Below are 20,605 nucleotides of genomic sequence, written 5' to 3' on the forward strand. Positions count from 1 at the left end.
AGGAAAGAGCATGTGCTGTTGAATACTCGTGCACAGTGTCATCTGACTCTGTTACTAAATCACTAGATATAAAATCTTTTAAAGGATATACATGTGAACTCGGCTACCGGCTATTTTACCTTTTATTAGCTAATGTTTCTGGATTATCACTCTATGAAGATCCTCAGCTTTATTTAGCCGGTTGCTGTTTTCGCAGCTTCGCTGAAGGTTTACCTAAATTACGTGTAACATTCATTGGCCGCTTAGTTATGTTTCTGAAGATTCGCCTCCATTCTCCGTTTTTGAGACCTTCTTTCTTAGTCTTCAGCCTGATAACACGTTTTTCTCGATTGTTAGCATCTAAGATGTCCCATCACTTTGTTGATCTCACTAACCTGCATATCACCTGAATGTGACAATGCCATGGGATAACGGGTGGGATCGTGGCCCGTTGATTTGCATTTATATAAATAGCTACTCAGCATCTCATTGAACTGTTCCTTACGCTGTTTTGCTTTGTTGTGCTAAGCTTTTCTTCTCTGTACCCGTTTAGTACTTTTGCTACCTTCACAGGGGCTAGCACTTACCAGTAGGTTTTCGCAGGTGTTATGGATTGATCAGATCTTACCTCTGCCATTTTTTCACTTGGTCGTTTGAAGGAAGTTTTGGTAACGTCATTCGACGAAGTTTTTGAAGCCGTTCCAGTGTTCGACGAAGGATGGGGTCACCTACGCAGTTGAATAGGCTCCCCCTTTTCCTCACTTGTTCTATAGCTTGTTCTCTCTTTCTCTGGACTCCACCCAGCTTCTTTCCAGGTATGGTTAATTGCCTCATTCCGAGCATATTTGCACTCATAGATTTGTCTGGAGAGTTTGTGTTTCCACTGCTCTGACCAGTTGCCGAAGGTTGAGGTTTCGTCTTATCCTGGGCTTCGCATGGGCTTATGGATATTCTGTTTCCCTTCATCATCATCAACGGCGCAACAACCGGTATCCGCTCTAGGCCTGCCTTAATAAGGAACTCCAGACATCCCGGTTTTGCGCCGACGTCCACCAATTCGATATCCCTAAAAGCTGTCTGGCGTCCTGTCCTACGCCATCGCTCCATCTCAGGCAGGGTCTGCCTCGTCTTCTTTTTCTACCATAGATATTGCCCTTATAGACTCTCCGGGTGGGATCATCTTCATCCATACGGATTAAGTGACCCGCCCACCGTAACCTATTGAGTCGGATTTTATACACAATCGGACGGTCATGGTATCGCTCATAGATTTGGTCGTTATGTAGGCTACGGAATCGTCCATCCTTATGTAGGGGGCCAAAAATTCTTCGGAGGATTCTTCTCTCGAACGCGGCCACGAGTTCACAATTTTTCCACCCAAGTCTCAAAGGAATACATGAGGACTGGCAAGATCATAGTCTTGTACAGTAAGAGCTTTGACCCTATGGTGAGACGTTTCGAGCGAATGTTCCATGGCAGCTATAATGTAGAGGCAGGTGGGTCTTCGGATGTGATGGAAAGTGAACGCATATCTTTGTTGATTATTTAGCAGGATGACTTTTAAGACATTTTATCTGATTTGATAGTTCAAGCCGTTCGCCAAAAGGGGATAGGAGTTTCAGTTTGTCCAGCTTTCTTCTTTTTTGATAATCACTAGGAGAATTGTTTTGTTGGAATTTATCATGAGATTCTCCCGTCAACATCATTCTTTTACTGATTTCAGAGCTTGAGAGAGATTGTTTGCAATTTTGGTCTACATTCCTTGTTTCGACAACGCCTGCAGAGGACGGCGTATAGAGCCTCACAACACAAATGTGTTCGAGCCAGCTCGATTTCCACCAGCGATGGTATTATCGAAGTTTGCCTTCTATGCCATACCTCTTGGTGGTTGATATCATTGATCCAAAGGAGATGTTATCGAAGAGGCCTGCTATATCGTTCTTTTTTGGAGCCCAAATCTTTGATACCGGCTAACGTGTCTTCCCATAAGAATTTCCTGATTTCGAAGCAGGAGCAAGGGACGGAATGTCAATTTTTTAGTATTTTCACAAGGAATGAAGTGGGAATTGTCGACCTGGCATGGCTTTCTTAGAAAAACCATTCTTACTTGCCTTCAAACCGTGGGTGTGCAGCTCAGCGTAACGTTAGCGCTGTAGATTTTAATAGAATGCTGCCCCAGAACTGTTTCACCCAACTGGATTTCGACAATCATTATTTTAGAATTTCGGAAATGGGTTCTAGGGTTTCTAGGATCTCCTTTCCAGTTTTGTGTGTGCCACGTCAGGTTGCTTCAGTGTCTCAGCTGGATTTTTACCGAGACTTGTCTGGAGGCGCATTTCTCCTAGAAGTGTTTCCAATTCCTCCATGAGTCCATTTTGACTTTTCGAATTCCTTTTTAATACTCGGTTATATTCCTCCTAAGGACTGTTGTTTTTTCCGCTATTGGATAATCGGCGTCTCTTCAGTTTCACGTTCTGTGCTGAGATATCTTTGTCGGCTGAAGGCTATTCTCAAAGGAGGTGGTGATTGCCCTGTTTAGCTCATCTACAGTACATTATATGTCTTTAAGCATTCTCCTCACCACTTTATTTTTTTGACATGTTTGGCTGATATCACACATCCAAACTGGGGGTCTGTAAGGCAACCCACGCCTTACAGACCCCCAGTTACAGTGTACATCTCTGCATTACCAATTTAACCGATTTCCTTGCAAGGGCTCATCAGAACTCTTTTTCGCTATCTTGTAATACAGGTCGATTCAGTGCCCCATTTGTGTGTTATTTAATCGTGTCGAATAATATATTAATAGACGTATTCATCACTATTGTTGTCCTTGGTGCTGCTCCAAAACACATAGGGCACGTTTACGTCATTGGGGATAGTGGTCCGGTCATCAGTTCATTCGCGGGTGATGCGATCCGCGGAGAATACAAAGTTACTACAAAGTGTTCCTCATATTCTCCCATTTGCCCGTCCTATTGTAATCTGTGCTGCCACTAATTCACTGGTTATAGAGCCTTTTAGTAGTAGTGCTTGAGTTTGCTGAATGTACATATCCTGGGCGTGCTAGAGAACAATTCCTAAATCAACTTATTTCCTACGTTCTCGAGTTTGACTATCGTCTCATTCACTGGCCAACGCTTTCCAAATCTATCTTGTTGTCGACCGCTTACTTATGTTTTCAAAGGTTAGCTGAAGTAAGTCGAAGGAACTTTTCCAGCCTGTGCCTTCAAGCGACACCCATCTTTCGTCATTGATTCGTAGCACAAGAGCCGCACGGTTCTCGTAGCGGTTAGGATCGATCACGTTCCATTTACTGCTTTTGAGATCAACATTCTGAGTCTTCAGCTTAGCGACCAGTCTCTCAGGTTCGTCAGTATTTAATGCAGAATCCACATGTTTGCCAAACCTCAACAGACCATCACACTAACCCAATTGCAAACGTGTGATGGCGATGCCTGGTGACCAAGCGTTTGTGGAGGTTTGAAGTTTGCGGAAAGTTTCAAGCGTGTGAAGCCGGCATAAGTTGTCCGGGTTTGGTATCCAGAACATTGTTGATTTTGAATATCTTTCTTGCCTTGCCAACTCGCGGAATGTCATTATGCTGGGAGAAAACAAACCGTATAGTGGTCTGTTCCCAATTTTTTGGTAACTAATTTGTGCAGTTTTGCCCACTGCCATTCGTGAATTGAGGCCCAGTGAAGGGTTCACTTCCATGCTTTATTATTTCAGAGAGGACAGCTCTTTGCACTTGATTCACTTGGTAGTTTCGTTACAAGCTGCGGTGTTCGCTCTCGACTTACCAGCAGTTTACAGGGATTCACAGGTTGACTTGTTCCTGCTCTCGTTATTATTTGATATTTATTTTGGTTGTTTTTGTTGTTCGGTCCGTCGAGTACGGTGGTAATGGATGGTCCCCGGTATCCCGATAAATGCGCAAAGCTGGTAGCTTTGTAGTGAGTAAGGGTCGCTCAGCACGCCAGAAACTCATTTCGCGGCAACATTTATCATTGTCTCTGTTCACCCATCATCAGGGGTTTTTGATTATTGCTTGACTTTGAGATATCTAGTGGTTTCTCAGAAAGCAGTCTCTATTAATCCTCTACCCTAAGTATTCCACGAGTATATTTTTCTAGTTGTAATTACTGCGCAATCACTTGAGGACCTTGTTCAACTCAATTAGTATAATAAATGAATGAATTTTGAAGAAAAAATTGGGTTGGAAAGAAAGTGATGTTCTAAAATTGTCACTATAGTTTGAGAGAGCACTTTTGCCCGTCTACATGCCCTTGGTATGTATCCTAGTGCTATGCTCCCCCTTACCACCTTCAGAAGAGACTCTAAGATAATTACTAGGCTCTCCTGGATTAGTGCTGGGAAAATGCTATCTACTCCGGGAGATTTCAGTGGTTTAAAAGTTCCCACTGCCCACCTTAGCCTAGTTTCTGAGCAAACCTCTTTTGCTAGTGTCCAGTTCTCCTTTCTTCTCTCTTTATTCGTCGTTCGGGTATCAGGCAGAAAGTTGTCGCCTGTCACCGTGGGGTAGGACCCCGGGAAATGAGTTCTGAGAAGCAGGTGTACCCTGTCCTCCTCATTCTCGGTAAATGTCTCATCTTCCTTCTTCAAACAGACAGAGGATATTCCTCACTCTTTGACTACAGTCTTGTAAAGCCTGGTTGCTTCTGTGATCTGTTCGGTCCCTTCACAGAATTCCCTGAATCTGTTCCGTGCATTTTTGTACCTTTGCCAGTCCCCGGTTTGTTTTGCCCGTTTGAAGAGTTTTCGTGCCTCTGTTCTCATTCTGGCCAGGTTCCTGTTGTACCATGGTACATCCCTTGACAATTTAACTGTCTTAGCCGGACAGCTGGCCTCATATGTGTCAATGACGATTGTGTTGAGGTTTTCCAACAAGTTGCAGTTCGCTCCTGATGTCACCGTCCCCTTGAAGGTGGGCAATGTTGTTGTTCAAGTGCGTTACGTAGGATTCCCAATCCGTTATTCTGGGATTCCTTATTATTATTTTTTTTTCTGAGTTACCCTCAATGTCGAATCTAATTATCCAGATATAGAGGGTTCATCCGAGACCCTCCAATTCTTGACCTTTCCGTTCATTAGAGTATTTCCTAGAGTTATGTCTAGTACCTCCTATCTAGTGCTGGTCACAAATGTTCATTAAGTTATATATTTCTAACTTATTGTTAAGAATAAATTCAGGAAGATATTCACCTCTTCGATTGGTGTCGCTGCTTCCCCAGACTTCATGGTGGATGTTGGTATCGCAACCGAGGAGAAGTGGTAACGCCCTCTTCTCACGGTACCTCACCAGTTTCGTGACTTGTTCCAGTGGAGCCCGGATTTCGGCTGCTAGGAAGTATCCCGATGCCACGACTGTCTCTCGAGTCCTCCTCCCGGCTTCCAATGAGACTTTGATAGCGACAAGGACCCCGGTTAGGAACTCTGAAAAACATATTTATTTTGAATTATGCAAGCTCTTGGTTTTTCACAAGAAGAGTCCCAAATACCTGCATACTTCCTCCTTGCAGACTGCGAATCTGCTCCGGGTATACCCAGGGGTCCTGAGCCAGCACTATTCCAATGTTCTCGTAGGAAATTGTCCTTGCAATTACCGCAGATGTAGGTTTCGCATGGTGGAGGTTTATCTGGGCTATCTTAGTGCTGGTCATTGGCTCCGTTATTGTTTGGAGCTCTTCTCCACTGTCGGAGTATCGCCCTCCTCCTCCGACATGGCGCTCTTCTGCGCGTAGCTGTCCATCCTGAGCACTAGGAGTCCCAGGTCTAGGTTGTCCAGCTTCTGCTTTTCACTGGGCAGCAGGTCTACTTCTCTGATTGATCCAGTACTTTCTGCCTCTACGGCTTTCGAGACTTCTTCGGAGACCTCAGTAAGCTTTTCACCCGGTGTCTCCTCCGAGGTGTCTTTCCTCGTCTTTTTCTTTTGCACATGCACGGGTATGTTGTCAAATCGATAGTTGATATGACAACTCCGACGTTTAATTGCCTCCAGGGATCGGTCATCTACCCCGATCGTGAGGAGTTTACCCTTTCCCTCCACCTTGCTTCTGAAGACTCTTCATAGTCGAGTATGGAGATCCTTATTCTGAGCGATTAGAAGGTTTATAAGATCTTTCGTCTCTATTGTCGTGGCTTTTGGGAGAAAAACTATCAGCATTTGTGCCCCTGATATATCATCCCCAGCACATGTTCACAGTTCTATCCCTTCCCAGCCTGGCAATTTAGGAACTATGGTTCTAATCCACTCTGCAGTGTCTTACGTCGCGCAGTTCATCAGTTAAGGCCTGGTCGAAAGCGTATCCCGGGGAACACAAGTTTCGAAGTCCATCCCTTGCACATCTGCCTGACGATAAGGTCCTGAACGGTTTCCTGCTCCTCACGAATGAGTATTTGCACGCGAAACATTTTTGGCAGTATGGCCAGTCGAATGCCCTTCATCGCACTAACATAGCTAATCGCGAGCTTCCTGAGTCCTGCCTTCACCCCTGATCTACCATTTAGCACCTGCGTCACTGAGACCTGTCTCTTTCCTGTCGTCTGATATATGATATTTATCACAGACGTGCTTTTGCTTGTCCCTGTTTTTTGAGCAGTGGCGTTCGTTGGTTGTTGTCCACGCAGTATACCAATGTTAATCTTGGATCCGCTTCTCCCTTCTTGGCTGTAATCACCTGGTTCTCAGTATATTGGAGATGTGTCTCCCCCTGATTAACCAGTTTGGGTGCTGTACGGGATCCCGTTTTATTAGTTTTTTTTTTGTTTTTATTGCTTGTATTCATTTGATTCCCACGAGTATGAGGGTTAGGAGGTCCGCCTTGCCATAGCCCCCCGTAGCACGATGAGGTCTAACTTACTCAGTGAGGCTCCGTTTGAATAGTCAGTTATCCCCGACTGCAAACTATCCAACGGGCACGGTTCTAGATCCGTAGCGTTTTGTTAATAGTAGGGTCACCTCGTACAGGGTGTTACCACTCACTAACGATCTTGGTAGACGAGACGCTTGGCCCCTGAAAAGCCACGCACCGCCCCAGAGGAGAGACAGCCTTAGGGAGCTATGTTCCGCGTCAGTCTATCCTACAGTGCACTGCTTGACCGCAGTGAGTAACTAAGAGAAAGATCAGATTATGGCAGAGGAGCTCCTTGATTTTGCACTACGGAAATTCGCTATCTCACAAGTCCATCATTATGAATAACTTTTGAACCAAAAACGTTACCGATATGGGCTATAGTAAGGACCGTATTTTCCATTTTTCGGGCCTGGAACTCAAATTACTACTTCTTGGGGCCCATTGTAAGTCGGTGAAATACATAGAGGAAAATTAACTGAGAGGATTGAAGGTGGTCCAGAATATATCCATAAGAAATGTATGGATGTCTGGAGCTGAAAATGTAGCCTGTTTTAGAGGAGACCAAATGATTTTGAACCCTCCATAAAGGAAGTGCTTGACTATATTTGCTTTGCTCTCTATATCATTTTAGGAGTTCCTTTTCCTGTCGGTTCCCTGCTTTGTCCCTCAAAATTCTTAACTTTATATCGGACCTCAAAATTTGCATTTTTAGGGTTTTTTATATTTGATTTCTTTTGCAAAATGCTTCTTACTAAAACTTCATTATTTTCCATAACTTCTGCAGAGTCATATTTACTAATTTTTTTTCCCATTATTTACAGAAATGGTATGGTTAAAACCCGATCCCGCAGGCGACGATCAGAAAACCTTATGCAGGGTTGTAAACACCTTGCCAAATTCCAATCGTGAAAAAATCAGCATAGTCGTTCGACCCACATATACAGTCGAGCAAGTCTATAAAAATATTGAAACACAATTCAATTATAGCTCATTCGATCTAGTGCTCGATTCGAAAGAAACCAAAGTGAGTGTTTATCCAGGGCTTGGTATATTGTTTTGTTAACTGAATATGTTTTGAACAGGTTGCATTAAATGATAAACGCAAAACATTGTTATATGACGTGCCTGGTTTTCAAAAGAACACTAAAAATACATTACTCATAATGCCGTCAGAGAACTCAACAACAAATCTTGTACAGAAATGGATGGATGGAAAGAAGAAAACGGTAAGCTAAGATAGAGCCCCTATTGTTGTCAGCTATTCTAGTGTCATCATTTTAAGGACGATAATGATTCCACAAATCTAAGTGCCCTTACACCGGACTCTCTTTCCGACATGGATTTAGCGCTGGGTGCTTCAGCTAGTCCAACTGAGACCGAACCCCTTCCGGCCATTCCTCAAGCTCCTGCGCTACCAATGTATGATGTGAAGATGAACGATCAAAAAATCAAATTGAAACTTTATTCGTGTAAGTTTGAAGTTATTCAACTGGAGAGGCTTCGATTATCGATGTTTCCTTACAGCACCGAAATCAACATCGCGGTATGTTGGTCTTGTCAATCAGGCGATGACGTGCTATTTGAACAGTTTGCTGCAAGCCTTGTTCATGACTCCTGAATTTCGAAACGCTTTATATCATTGGGAGTTTGATGGAATCGATGAAGCTAAGTCGATCCCATATCAGTTGCAGAAACTTTTCTTGAATTTACAGGTGAGTTTTTGACAGAGTTTTCCTCGATAACGCTTACAGGGATTCGCTCCTCTTTTCTCTCTCCCGACGGTTATCGTTTGACAAATTTCCAAACTTGCAGACATCTCAAAAGGCGGCGGTAGAAACAACAGATTTAACCCGAAGCTTCGGTTGGGATTCCACGGAAGCTTGGCAACAACACGATATTCAGGAACTCTGTCGGGTTATGTTTGATGCTCTTGAACAGAAGTTCAAGAACACAGACCAAGCGGACCTAATCAATCGATTGTATGAAGGGAAAATGATTGACTATGTAAAGTGCTTAGAGTGCTGTACAGAGAAATCGCGTGAAGACACTTTCCTCGATATCCCGTTACCAGTTCGTCCATTCGGTAGTACAGTTGCCTATGGAAGTATCGAAGAGGCATTGCGAGCTTTCGTTCAGCCCGAAACACTTGACGGGAACAACCAGTATTTGTGCGAAAAGTGTAATAAGAAATGCGATGCTCACAAGGGGCTTAAATTTAAGAATTTCCCTTACATTTTAACGTTACACTTGAAGCGGTTCGATTTTGATTACCAGACGTTGCATCGAATCAAATTGAACGACAAGTGAGATATTCCTTGGAGGAGGCATTAGGTTCGCAGTCTTATGTTTGTTATATTTCCAGAGTAACGTTCCCGCAAACACTGAATCTGAACAGTTTTATCAATGCAACAGATGTCGAGACGTTCGGCGCGAATCATTCACAAACGAATGGTTTCATTAGTTCGGCTTCATCTGAGCATGATAATACAGAAAGTTTGACCAAGTGTGATGACAGCAGCACGACTGATAGTGGTGCTGCGATGGAGGAGGACAATTGCAGCGGCATCGCGACAACGGCCAGCTCTAGCCATAATGACAACGATTTGCAGGTGGGTCTATTTTAGCAGTTACCATCGATTATTTTGAGTTGTTTCCCGTGATTGTTATTTCCTCTGCTTGTTTTTATGTCGAAACTGAATGACTGTCTTGAAATTGACCAATTGTTCTCTGCATAGGACGATGACGAGGGAATCGATGTTAGCGCAAGCGCGGATAATCGCTTACCGTCCAGCAACGAGAGCGGTCCATACATTTACGAACTATTCGCCATAATGATTCATTCTGGAAGTGCGTCAGGTGGACACTACTACGCTTACATAAAAGATTTTGACAATAGCGAATGGTACTGCTTTAACGATCAGACGGTATCCCCGATCACCCAGGAGGATATTCAAAAATCCTTCGGTGGGGGATCCTTCAAGGCTTACTACTCCAGCATATACAGCTCTAGCACGAATGCTTACATGCTAATGTACCGTCAAATCGAACCAAAACAAAACGCAACCGCGATAAAAGCCACTGAATTCCCGGAGCACATAAACCAACTTCTAAAACGCTTGGACGACAAAGAGGAGGAGACGAGAAAACAGAAAGCCAGTGAGTCAGATATCATTAAACCAAAGGTCTATTTCTATAATCCAAAGCTGAGAACGACGAAGTTTACCAAAGTATACACATCGAAATCAAGTACCCTTGAAGAGGTCCTAGAGTCCGCTCATGGTCTTTTGGACGTCCGAAAATTTGCTCCTTTGTCCCGTTGTAGGCTTGTTGCCTATGACCATCTCGCAGAAGAAATTCTCTACAGTTTAGAGGGGCTGGAAAAAGACCCAATGGAGAATTTCCTTAGTGAAATTGATTATCTTTTGGAAGTTCGCGGTGAGAATGAAGAGTTCGAAATTTATGAGCCAAATGGCGTTACCACACGAGTTTATAAAGTCGACATGAAGACAAACGATGTCGATGGCCCTTATTTAATCCGTGCTATACGCAATAGTACAATTGAGAGTTTCAAGAAGCTTGCGGCGAAGAAGATGAAGCTAAAATGGAAAGAGATGGTTGTTGCTATTGAGACATACTTAGATGGTGCTATACTACGTAAGGATGCTGACACAGATACTTTCTATCCACAACGGCGAATATTCGTGACCTGTGCTAAGCGACCGACTGCTGAGGAATGTGAACAGTTTCTGCAAGTAGTTAATACTTACAATCATCTGATGTACCTTTATGTGACAGTTCCCATTGCGGATAAAGGTAAGCCTCGAATGCATATCTGTAAACCCTCCTCCCTCCTATTTCGATTTTTTTCTCACAGAAACTCTGCAATTGCTGGCAATCCCTCCTTATGTTCCTCGATCTCAGCAGCCTAGCACCCCAAAACAATCTTCCTCTGACACTAGTAAACAATTAGAAGGTGGAGATGTAGTAGATGCTGTTATGATGAATGCGGCGGCGGACCTGACAGCGTCTGACGCAAATGTTATAGGTGCTAGCGGAGATTTCAAGCGATCGTCTCCGTTGCCCCCGCATTCCGGCACGTTGGAGAATGGTTGCTGCAATGCTGCCGCAAGTGGGGGCACCGAAAGCAACAGTGAAGACAGTAGTCTGAGCGACGGCGACAGAACGCTTGTAGAATCCGCGCCACATAATTTAAGCCACTCATCAACGCCTAGTCACTCTCCACAATTATCCAGCCCCGAAGATGAAAACGATGACAAAGTAATGATCGGATGTCGGGAAGCAAAGCCATTTACTTCTGTGAGTGACGATGAGGACTGTTTCGAGGCTGATACCGATCTGTACTTCCGAGCGATACGTTTGGGCGAAAATGAGGATCCCGAACATATGAACAACACACCACTGTTGAACGGTAATGCATCGGACTCAGATGAAACTACCCCCAAAGAAAAAGTACAAAGTGAATTCATTCTCAAAGTCCTGGTTGATACCCGAATGAGAATTGGTACTTTCAAGCGACATCTGGAACCGCACATTCACGTTCTGTCCGAATATTTCAGAATTGTCCAGAAACAATCAAACGACCTCAAGCATTTCTACTTGGACATGTCGGAGAAAATGAGGTCTTTCAAAGATGGCGACAAATTACACATTGAGCTCGGTAGAAATTTGAAAAAGGGCGAACACAAGGCAAAACTATATTATCTGAAGTTAAGTGAAATCACAAATGAAGTGGGTAAGTTAGAGCCCGTTTGCGAGCGTGTATTCAACGCTGGTTCGTTACTTAATGATGTGAAGCGTGATCTTATCGAACACTTGCACAAATTGGATAGCAAGTATGAAACATTGACAATGGAGAATTGTCGATTGTGGGAACGTAGTGGGAAGAATCCTTTGCGAATATTGCCCGCAGGAAATAAACTTACTGTTTGTGATTTAGGATTGTCGATAAGTTGTGAGGTGAGTACCGGCTTTATTGATGTCCTCTAGAAATTGAGACTTATTGGAGTCGATTTATTTGCAGATAGTGTTGCAAGAGTGTGAGAATGGCGTTAGTCCGGTGACCGGTGCTGAAAGTATAACACTGTTTGTACGGAGATGGCATCCGTCGACATTAGAGTTGGATCCCTTCCAAGAAATAACATTGGAAAGTGAGGACTTTGACAGAACTTTTTGAGTTGAATGAAATTAATGTTGTGGTTGTTTTGTTTTTCCACAGGGGATATCGATGTTAGGAAGCTTTTATCTGAAATATCGGATATTCCTGAAGATAAAGTCGCCTATAGTAAGGTAAGTGTTGATTATAAGTCCTGTCGCCGTCTATGGTTCTGAGTGTTGACCGACTATAAAAGACAATGAACGGCGTCTTGCGGTAATGGAGGCGAACATGTTGCGTTGGACTAGTGGCGTGACACGTTTTTATCACATCTGAAATGAGGATATCCGTGATCGTTATGGGTTGTATCGATTGTGGAAAAATTACGAGAGAGGCATCTTCCATGGTATGGTTACGCAATTCGCGCTAACGAGAATTCACTTGCCAAGATTGGTCTGAACATCGAAGTCGATGGTAAACGACCAAAAGGCAGGTCGAAACAACAGTAGCTTGATACGCTGGATGGGGATTTAAAAGCCTCGAGATTGTACCCAGATCAGGCATTTGATAGAGTCAAATTACGAAACCGATCACGACGAGCCGACCCCACTTGTGAATGGGACAAAGGCTGAAGAAAAAAAAGAAGTTAAGTTTTTTTTCGGTGAATATAAGCAAAACCTGGTTGGCAGTTTCTTGTCTAAGGGTTGAGGGGATCCTCAGTCCGCCTTCACTTGATGACGGATTAGATCAATTGGAGAGAAACCTCCCACTTTTGGGCCAAGAACCCCATCTTCCAAATTTATGTATCATCGTTGAAACATACGAGAAATCCTTTGATTACGTTAGTGATCCAACGATCCAACGATGGCTGAATCTGGAGTCCGCCTTGTCGATTTGTCCGCGGGCGGGTTGTCACGTCTTCCAACCTTGCTACGTCGGTGCGAAACACATGTACGGGTCCATTCAAGAATATTATTGACCATACTGGGCCAAACATATTTGCGAGATGTCAGCCCCTTTGTAGCGCGTCCAGTGGGATGAAAAATTCAGTGGGTCGTCTTGAAGATTTATTTCCTAAGAAATTTTGGCAGGTCGTATTTTGGATGTTGAAATTTCCTAGGACCAGTGACGTCTCAGAGCTAGGTAGCTGTTAAAGTATTCCGGCGTTCGTCTGCTAACACTAGTTCTTACGAAGCCACCGCAACAGGCGGCCTAACTCGGGACAAACCGTTCGTCAAAAATTGTCCGATGTAGTCACCTCATCATGATTGTTGCAGACTCGGGCTATCGACTTTCTGGTTGAAGGTAGACGTTATTGGTTTGTGCTCCATTCTGATGACTAAGCATGTAACGAAAAACATTTCAAGTCACGGTTGTAGGTGCTATATTTTCGCTGAGTTTCGGGGAATTTCTTAGAAAAGAGTCCAAGCGGTTGCCATACAGTGTTATGAAATTGTTTGAGAAGTGCTCTCATCGCCATTTCAAATGCGCCCGATATAATGGCTAGCAGCGCGTTTTCAATGGGATGTCGCAGTGACACTGCATTTGCTCATTGGGGATTTCAGGGGATTTGTTATTTATCTTTTTTTCTTGCACAAACTGGATATTCTTATAAAGGGGCGAGCTTTTAGCAGCATTTTGCAATGATTTGCGATAGAAATGTGCATTTTTCAAAATTAATCTCATTCACAATGTCTTTCGAAAATAATACACAGATGCTTACGATGCGTAGCAGAAGAGCCTGATGGATATATCGCTGAAATGTTTACTCAGTTTTAAGTAGCCCAGATGTCATCATTTTCAACTCAAACGCTCCAAAGGGAGAGGAGGAAGTATCTGCATTTGGGCAAGGCGCTTACGATACATCTTTTTACCAGGGGCATCAGCCCATATCTCTGTGTCGTAGAGCAGAACTGACGGCGTTATTCTCATAAAAAGACGTCTGCTGGTGGATATAAGGCCCCAAAATTTGCCATTAACCGACTTAAGGCGGAGACTCCAGTTGTAGCCTTGTCCGCTGCTGCTAAAAGGCTCATCTTCGAGCACCAAACTGTTGTTGTCAAAACTGGTTTTGACTCAATACGGAATTCGCTTTCTGGTCAGGGCGACTGGTTCAGTTTTTTCTCCAGCGCAAGGATGAAACCATGAACAGTCATCCATCCACTTACTCGTTGCATCAAGAGTCTGCTTTGCACCTGTTCACCAGTGTGTCCGGCAACAAGTTACACAACGTCGTCTGCATAATCGATCAGGCGCGACTCTTCTGGCATATCGAGTCTTGGCCGATTGTCGAAGGAAACATTGCAGAAATCCCATTCTAGGATGGATCCCTGTGTTACTTCTGACGTTATCGCTGTCCTCGTTTTGCCCTCTAGCGTCTTAGAGGGCAGGGAGCGGTCTCTCAGATAATCCCCCAATATTCGCAAGAGATTGTTCGTCACGTGGAGTGTTTTTGCTAATGTGCTTATCATATCTGTCCATCTTACGGAATTGAAGGCATTTCTGACATTAAGCGTTATGAGAAGTAATTCCTCGTGATCTGTGACTGTGTACCTCGGTCCGATGAATGGTATCCATGACCTCCTTGATAGCATCCACTGTGGATCTCCTTGCTTTGAACAAAAACTGCCTTGAAGATAAGTCCCATGCAGTACGGATCGCTTCAGTGAGACCACTTCTGATGACCTTTTCGTGTTAAGCATACTTGGTCGGTATGCAGACGGCAGCTCAGAATCTCCTTCTCCTTTGCTGATCAGCGTTACCCTCGCTAGCTTCCGGCGACAGCAGGTCAGGTCAATTGGCGGAACACCATTTCATAAACTTCCGCTGGGATATCATCAGCATTTGGCGCCTTTTTATTTCTCATGGCGAGAATTGCTTCTTCAAACTCTTTAATGGTGAGAAGCGGGCAGTTCTCGACGCGCTCTGCACTGTTGTCATGAATCCGTACGGGATGTCTCGGCAATAATGCGGAGGGCATCCATGTGGTCAGTACCAAGTATGCGGCGTTCCCGCAGAGCCACGATTTTCCAGGTGACAAGCCCCATTTACCTTGTTGAACAGGTTTTGCCAGTAGCAAGCTTTGCTTTTATTTATCGCCCTGTAGTCTTCTTTAAGCTTGATGAGCATAAAGCTTACTCTGCCCTTGTGGCGCACGCCTCCTCCCGGGTGTGTAGACGTTGTGCCAAACGGCGGAGTTTACAACACTCTTTGCGGAGGTCCATTAGCATTCAGAAGGCCTGTTACGCCTGGGGCTCCTCCGGGGTTTGGAGGGTTTCACAGGCTATCGTTATCAGGTTCATCATTGAACTTACGACTGTGTCAGCTTTAAATGCTACCACCCCCGATGTGCACTACAGCGCGAGTCTGCCTGTTCCACAGGGTCCAAAATTGTCCTCCAGAGTATTGAGCTCGCGTTGAAAGTATAGCATCGTTTCATTCAGCTTAAAGCTAAAAAACGTTACCCCTAAACACTGAATCTACATAAATAAATTTTCTCGGTCTTCAGGAAGATCCCGAAATCAGATGGTAACGGCACTCGATAAGTCGAGATGCCATGAAACTGAGTCCTTGTTCCGGTATTGCCCATTGATTACTGCCAGATAAAGCTTTACCTCCGCAGCGAACTGTGTTAGCAACTCGTGAGCAGTTGCACTCCGCTTGCTTCGCATCGACGCTGCCTATCTGATAGTGGCATCGTGGACACTGATAGCAGGGGCGGTTAGGAATGAGAACTAGCTTGGATTCGGATTGACTTTGCTGTGGTTGCTAATCAGGAAATGTGAAATAGGTATACGTTTCGTGCAGCGGGAGTTGTCAGGCAGCCATGTAACTGGTGACCATTATTGTTACCATAAGAGTCGAATCAGGAGATGTGTCAGGCTTTTAAGTTGCCTATGATTATGGACAATGTTCTGCCAGCTGGATGGGTTTGGTTCGCGCAATAGGATCTGATGGTGGGTAGGTCGTTCGAATGGAAACAATAAAACAATATATGTGGGAAAGAGGGGGTTGAGGGCATTAGCGGGTAGGAGAGGATGCGTACTGAGAAAGTTGTCGCAGACTAGTATTGCGGTACCTTCGCAAAAACATGGTACATTTGGTTTCGTTAGTGTCTGTCGATTCGAAATAGGTTGAAGTTGGGAAGTGAGGGCATATGGCGGTAGTACAGCTTGGTTTGGCACCACAGCATCTTTTGTGGTGCACGCTCATCGAGAGAAAAATCGAACTTCTGCCTATGAGTCCGACTAACCAAGGAGTTGATGTTCAGTTCGATGATATCTATGTTTGGATGCTAGGGACTGATCATCGATAATTGGCGAACTCTGGCGAAAATCTGGAATGGTTTGGCTAATCGGTGTGATTGGGTTGTCTGTGCAGAATGCATCGGTGGAAGTTGCGAATGGCCAGATGAAGAAGGGTATCGGAATCATGCGTGTTTTGTTAGTTTAGATTGCATTGAAGGATGGAGGGATCGCAGGCTTTCGAGCCACATGTTTCCGGGAAAGGAGGCTTTACCAGAGGCTCAGGGGAAAGCCCGGTGGCGGCGGTCGAGAGGAGGCACAGAGGCAACTGCGTGGCTGCTTAAAAGAAACCAATCGGAGTAGCACAAATATCTGCTTCAAACAGCTGTGTGACCATGCTGACATAAACCCTTGGGGCGAGGCCTACAGAGTGGTAACGAAAAGGCTGCGGAGATTAACCTAGGTGACTTGTTCGTTACCGAAATAGATTATTACTGCTCTATTCCCTCACCACGAAAATAGGGGAAAGCAAATGGTTGTCCAGCTAAATGAGGGAATAATACCCTCTGTAACTGGAGGAACTGCAGGAAATATGTGGTAGGATCGGTGACAACAAGGCCCCAGGTTCGGAGGACATCCCCAACCGAGCTTTGAAACTGGCAGTGAAAACGAGCCAACACCTTCGAGGCGTGCCTAAAAGAAGGAATATTCCCTGTTCAGTGGAAGAAGCAAAAGTTGGTGTTGCTTCCGAAACCTGGCAAGCAGGGATCGTTATTTGGTTTCCCGTTATGGAATATCATGTATAATGGAGTGCTTGCTCTTCTCGTCCCAGAGGGGACTACGATTGTCTGCTTTGATGATTACCTAGCTGTGGTTCTTACAGCAAAACACCCAGAAGATGTGGGGGTCTACGCGGCGGAAACAGTAAGAGCGGCAAAGTCCTGACTAGAAAGAGCCGGGCTGACATTGGCGGGCGCAAAAACGGAGGCGTTCTTATAACCAGCCGCAGGAAAAATAACACTGTGAATGCCGGCTATCAATTACCTGGATGTGAGAATTGACGCCAAATTGAGTTTTACGGAACACCTAGAATATACGTGCTAAAAGGCAGCCAGTGCCACTACGACACTTGCAAAATGTTGCCGAAATTGGTGGGGCGAAATACTGCCGGAGGTTGGTGTCAGCAGGAGTGGTGCGTTCCATCCTGCTCTACTCGTTTCCTGTGTCGGCACGGGCGCTTGCAACTATCAGAGACGGAAGCAGGTGAACTCGGTTTACCGGCTGATGGCTTTGAGTGTTTGTAGCGCTTTTAGAACCACGTCAGATGAGGCAGTATTGGTGGTGGCAGGCATGATCCCTGTCGACATTCTAGCTAAAGAAATGGATGTGTTGTATCATGCAAGACGTATGGAGGGCCACACAGAGCGTAGAAATGCGGCAAGGTCAGAATCGCATGATCTCTGTCAACGCAGATGGGACGCACAGGTTGATTCCCAACATTAGGGTGTGGCTTTAACGGTAACATGGGGAGACCAACTACCACATTACCCAGTTTCTCACGGGACACGGTGGTTGCTACAGGTAGTATCTTCATCGCTTTGGATTGGATGATTGTCCTAGATGCGGTGGCATACCGGAAGATCCAGAGCATGTGATTTCTCACTGCCCAAAATTTGCAATGGAGAGGGGGAGCCTAAACCAAGTGTTGGGCAGGAGCGTGAGCCCGGAGAACTTAGCTGTGGAGTTGCCGAGGTCCGAGGAGAACTGGCTTATGATTTGCTCCGCAATCGTGCAAATACGGAAGGAGTTACTGAAGGAACAAAGAAGGAGGCAAGCCGCAAGTAGGAGAAGGACGAGCGCCTAAGGGCGAACCTTCTCCGCGAAGTAATACCTAAATGGTGATCCCGTGGGGTTGGGGCAAGAGAGCCCTTGGGTGGTTTTTAGTGGGTGCGATTGCCACGCGGAGTTAGCTGGGCTACAGATGGATCAATTATAATAATGTAGTGAAATCCTCTTCGACCAACCACCTTCGAAGCACTGGATAGAAAACTGCTGTAAACATGTTTTCAGAGAATATCATGGTAATTTTCTGTCGAGGGATGGTGGGGATATCTGGATCATCGGGCTAAACTGCTTTAACAAAATGCTCAGGGTAGCTTGCTCAACTTCTGCCGGAGCCAAGGTCAAGCACAAATAGCCATATTGCCAACATAAAATTTGAAGTGGGTTTTTTGTGTAGGTTTGCGTGTGAGTAATCAAAGGACTATTGATACATCAGCATCCGTGTCAATCAGGAGGTTGGGTCTGGTTTTCTTTTTCCGCAGAAAGTTGCCCCATCCGTCTAGATGTTACACTACCCGCACACTTTGGGCATATTCTTAAAGTTGTTTCATGAATAGTCTCTCCAGGACAATTGTGCACACGCTTGATTCGGTTCAATTTTGAACATTTTGGAAGGAATTAAAACGTAACGTGATGGTTTTCCCCAGCCCCATACGATTCTCCGTAGGTGATGATGCGCTTCTTCACTGTCTAATATACAACTGTTTCTGATGGTGGGACGGGGCGAAACTTGGAGAAATTGGGAGTTTATTTCTTAGGAAAAATGGGTCTGAAATCAGTGGGACCATTTTTAAGTGTTCTCTGAAATAAAATCATCTTTTTTAAGCCAATTGATTAAAAAAAAATTGTTTGTCAATTTCAGGTGACTAGTTCGTTTCCGGCCACAAATATCTCATTATTGAACATCAACAGTTCAATGAGTTGGTTTACGAATGCCGCCACAACAGACAACTATCCAATTATGTACTCAAACTGTGGATCAGTGTATTTCTACAAGTAAGTCCTTAGCCTCCATCAATCCCTTAAGAATGTTAACTATTTTGATTGCAATTCTCTAAAACAGGAACAGTAGTGAACTTCCCAAAGAACTAACTCCTGAGGACAGACGTGAACTTCAGAATAAGGAAAAAGCGCGCCTGGAACGTCTTGGCGCTTCCACGATATCTGCCTACTCGCCGCGTCGCGAGCGTGCTCTTAAAATTTATCTGGATACATCACCTAAAGGTCGTGATGATTAAACCCATCAGGACTTGTAAGAAGATCGTCGTGTAAATGTCCGGAATGTGTTTTTTTTTTAAAGTTTTCAAAACTATAAATTTAGCTACACTTCAAGCAAAACGCAAAAAAGAACAACTAATTGAAGTGAACGTGAAACTTAACGTAACGGAAACTTTAGGTAATTTATGAGACTGTACCCAATTTGCCTATTTATATGGAATTTCTATTTATCAAAAAAAAAACGAGGAATGCTAAGATAAATCCGCTTCGAGCAAGTCAAATTGCATGCAAGAAAATTTAATGGTAGTAGAGTAAATTCATCATTCATTCGAAGAAGAGGAAGAATTGTTTAGTCGTTGTTTGTTGTAGTTGATAACGGAGTAATTGATTTCCCTTTTATTATTTTTCTTTTTGTGATATGTCCATGCAATCGCATTTCTTTGCTTGTTTTTTACATAAATCTCTTTTCTTTTTGCCTTTTTGTACTTGAACTGTCTCTTCAAGGAATCATTGCTAAATTGATGCGCTTGCAATGCCAAAAGTACCATGTATTCACAAAACTAAGCAAAATTTAGGGAAATTTGTTACAGAACTAACCTGGCTGAATAGAAAGCGAGTTTTCGAGCTTACTGACGATGAACAATTGAAATTTCTATCTCCCCATTCTGTGTATATAGAAATTAGGCATAATATTAGTTTTGTTCTATCAATTCATCTATTTTTTGCCGCTCAATGCAGTTGGTTACTATGGTGACGACGAAGATGGTCGGATTAATATAAAATTACGTAGATTTGCCCAAACATATCTAAAATTTTTCCAATGAATTGAAATTTTCCGGTTTGGTAATAAACTTTGCTATTCATTACAGTATTTACATTGTCCAGATTTTCTGCTGTTGTTTAATAAGAAAATGCATGGGATTGATAGAATGAGATTGAAAATAATACGGAAGAACCCGATTAAAGTCTTTTGTAATGTCCTTGATCCTAAGCTAATGTCTAGAAGTAATCACGATAATTACTGTGTACGATATGGTGAAAATGGCATTTTACATGGTTACTGATTGATATAAAGTCGTTTGCAAAATATTTGAAAGGTCTAAGAATTTAGATTGTTCGTTCGCTACATGTAGATCAGATTCTGTTGAACAATCTTTTTGTCGGAATACAAAATATTCAGTTGGACGATTTTGAACTTTTGATCTGGAATAAGATACATTTCATGTAACGATCTGGTAATTTACATTTGTTCTGTTCTGAGAAAAGAAAACTTAATTTGTGATTTTTCCGTACATGAGAAAATAAAGAAAGAAAGAAAAGGTTGAAAATAA

At 43.8% G+C, this 20,605-nt stretch overlaps 1 protein-coding gene across 5 annotated transcripts in view; it reads left to right on the plus strand.

The window, feature by feature from the left end:
• The window catches only part of LOC119647589 (ubiquitin carboxyl-terminal hydrolase 47), a 40,167-nt gene extending 19,562 nt beyond the window's left edge, over positions 1–20,605 (plus strand). For all 5 annotated transcript variants that reach the window (XM_038048599.1, XM_038048601.1, XM_038048602.1 and 2 more), the window contains exons 2-13: positions 7,679–7,881; positions 7,940–8,083; positions 8,140–8,326; positions 8,382–8,569; positions 8,670–9,160; positions 9,220–9,466; positions 9,593–10,670; positions 10,732–11,834; positions 11,899–12,025; positions 12,094–12,164; positions 18,919–19,052; positions 19,120–20,605. In XM_038048599.1, coding sequence (XP_037904527.1) covers positions 7,679–7,881; positions 7,940–8,083; positions 8,140–8,326; positions 8,382–8,569; positions 8,670–9,160; positions 9,220–9,466; positions 9,593–10,670; positions 10,732–11,834; positions 11,899–12,025; positions 12,094–12,164; positions 18,919–19,052; positions 19,120–19,294 — 4,148 coding nt within the window. In that variant the 3' untranslated portion in view covers positions 19,295–20,605. The remainder of the gene's footprint in view (positions 1–7,678; positions 7,882–7,939; positions 8,084–8,139; positions 8,327–8,381; positions 8,570–8,669; positions 9,161–9,219; positions 9,467–9,592; positions 10,671–10,731; positions 11,835–11,898; positions 12,026–12,093; positions 12,165–18,918; positions 19,053–19,119) is intronic.

This window comes from Hermetia illucens, chromosome 2 (genome assembly GCF_905115235.1).
Source record: "Hermetia illucens chromosome 2, iHerIll2.2.curated.20191125, whole genome shotgun sequence".
Taxonomy (NCBI): domain Eukaryota; kingdom Metazoa; phylum Arthropoda; class Insecta; order Diptera; family Stratiomyidae; genus Hermetia; species Hermetia illucens.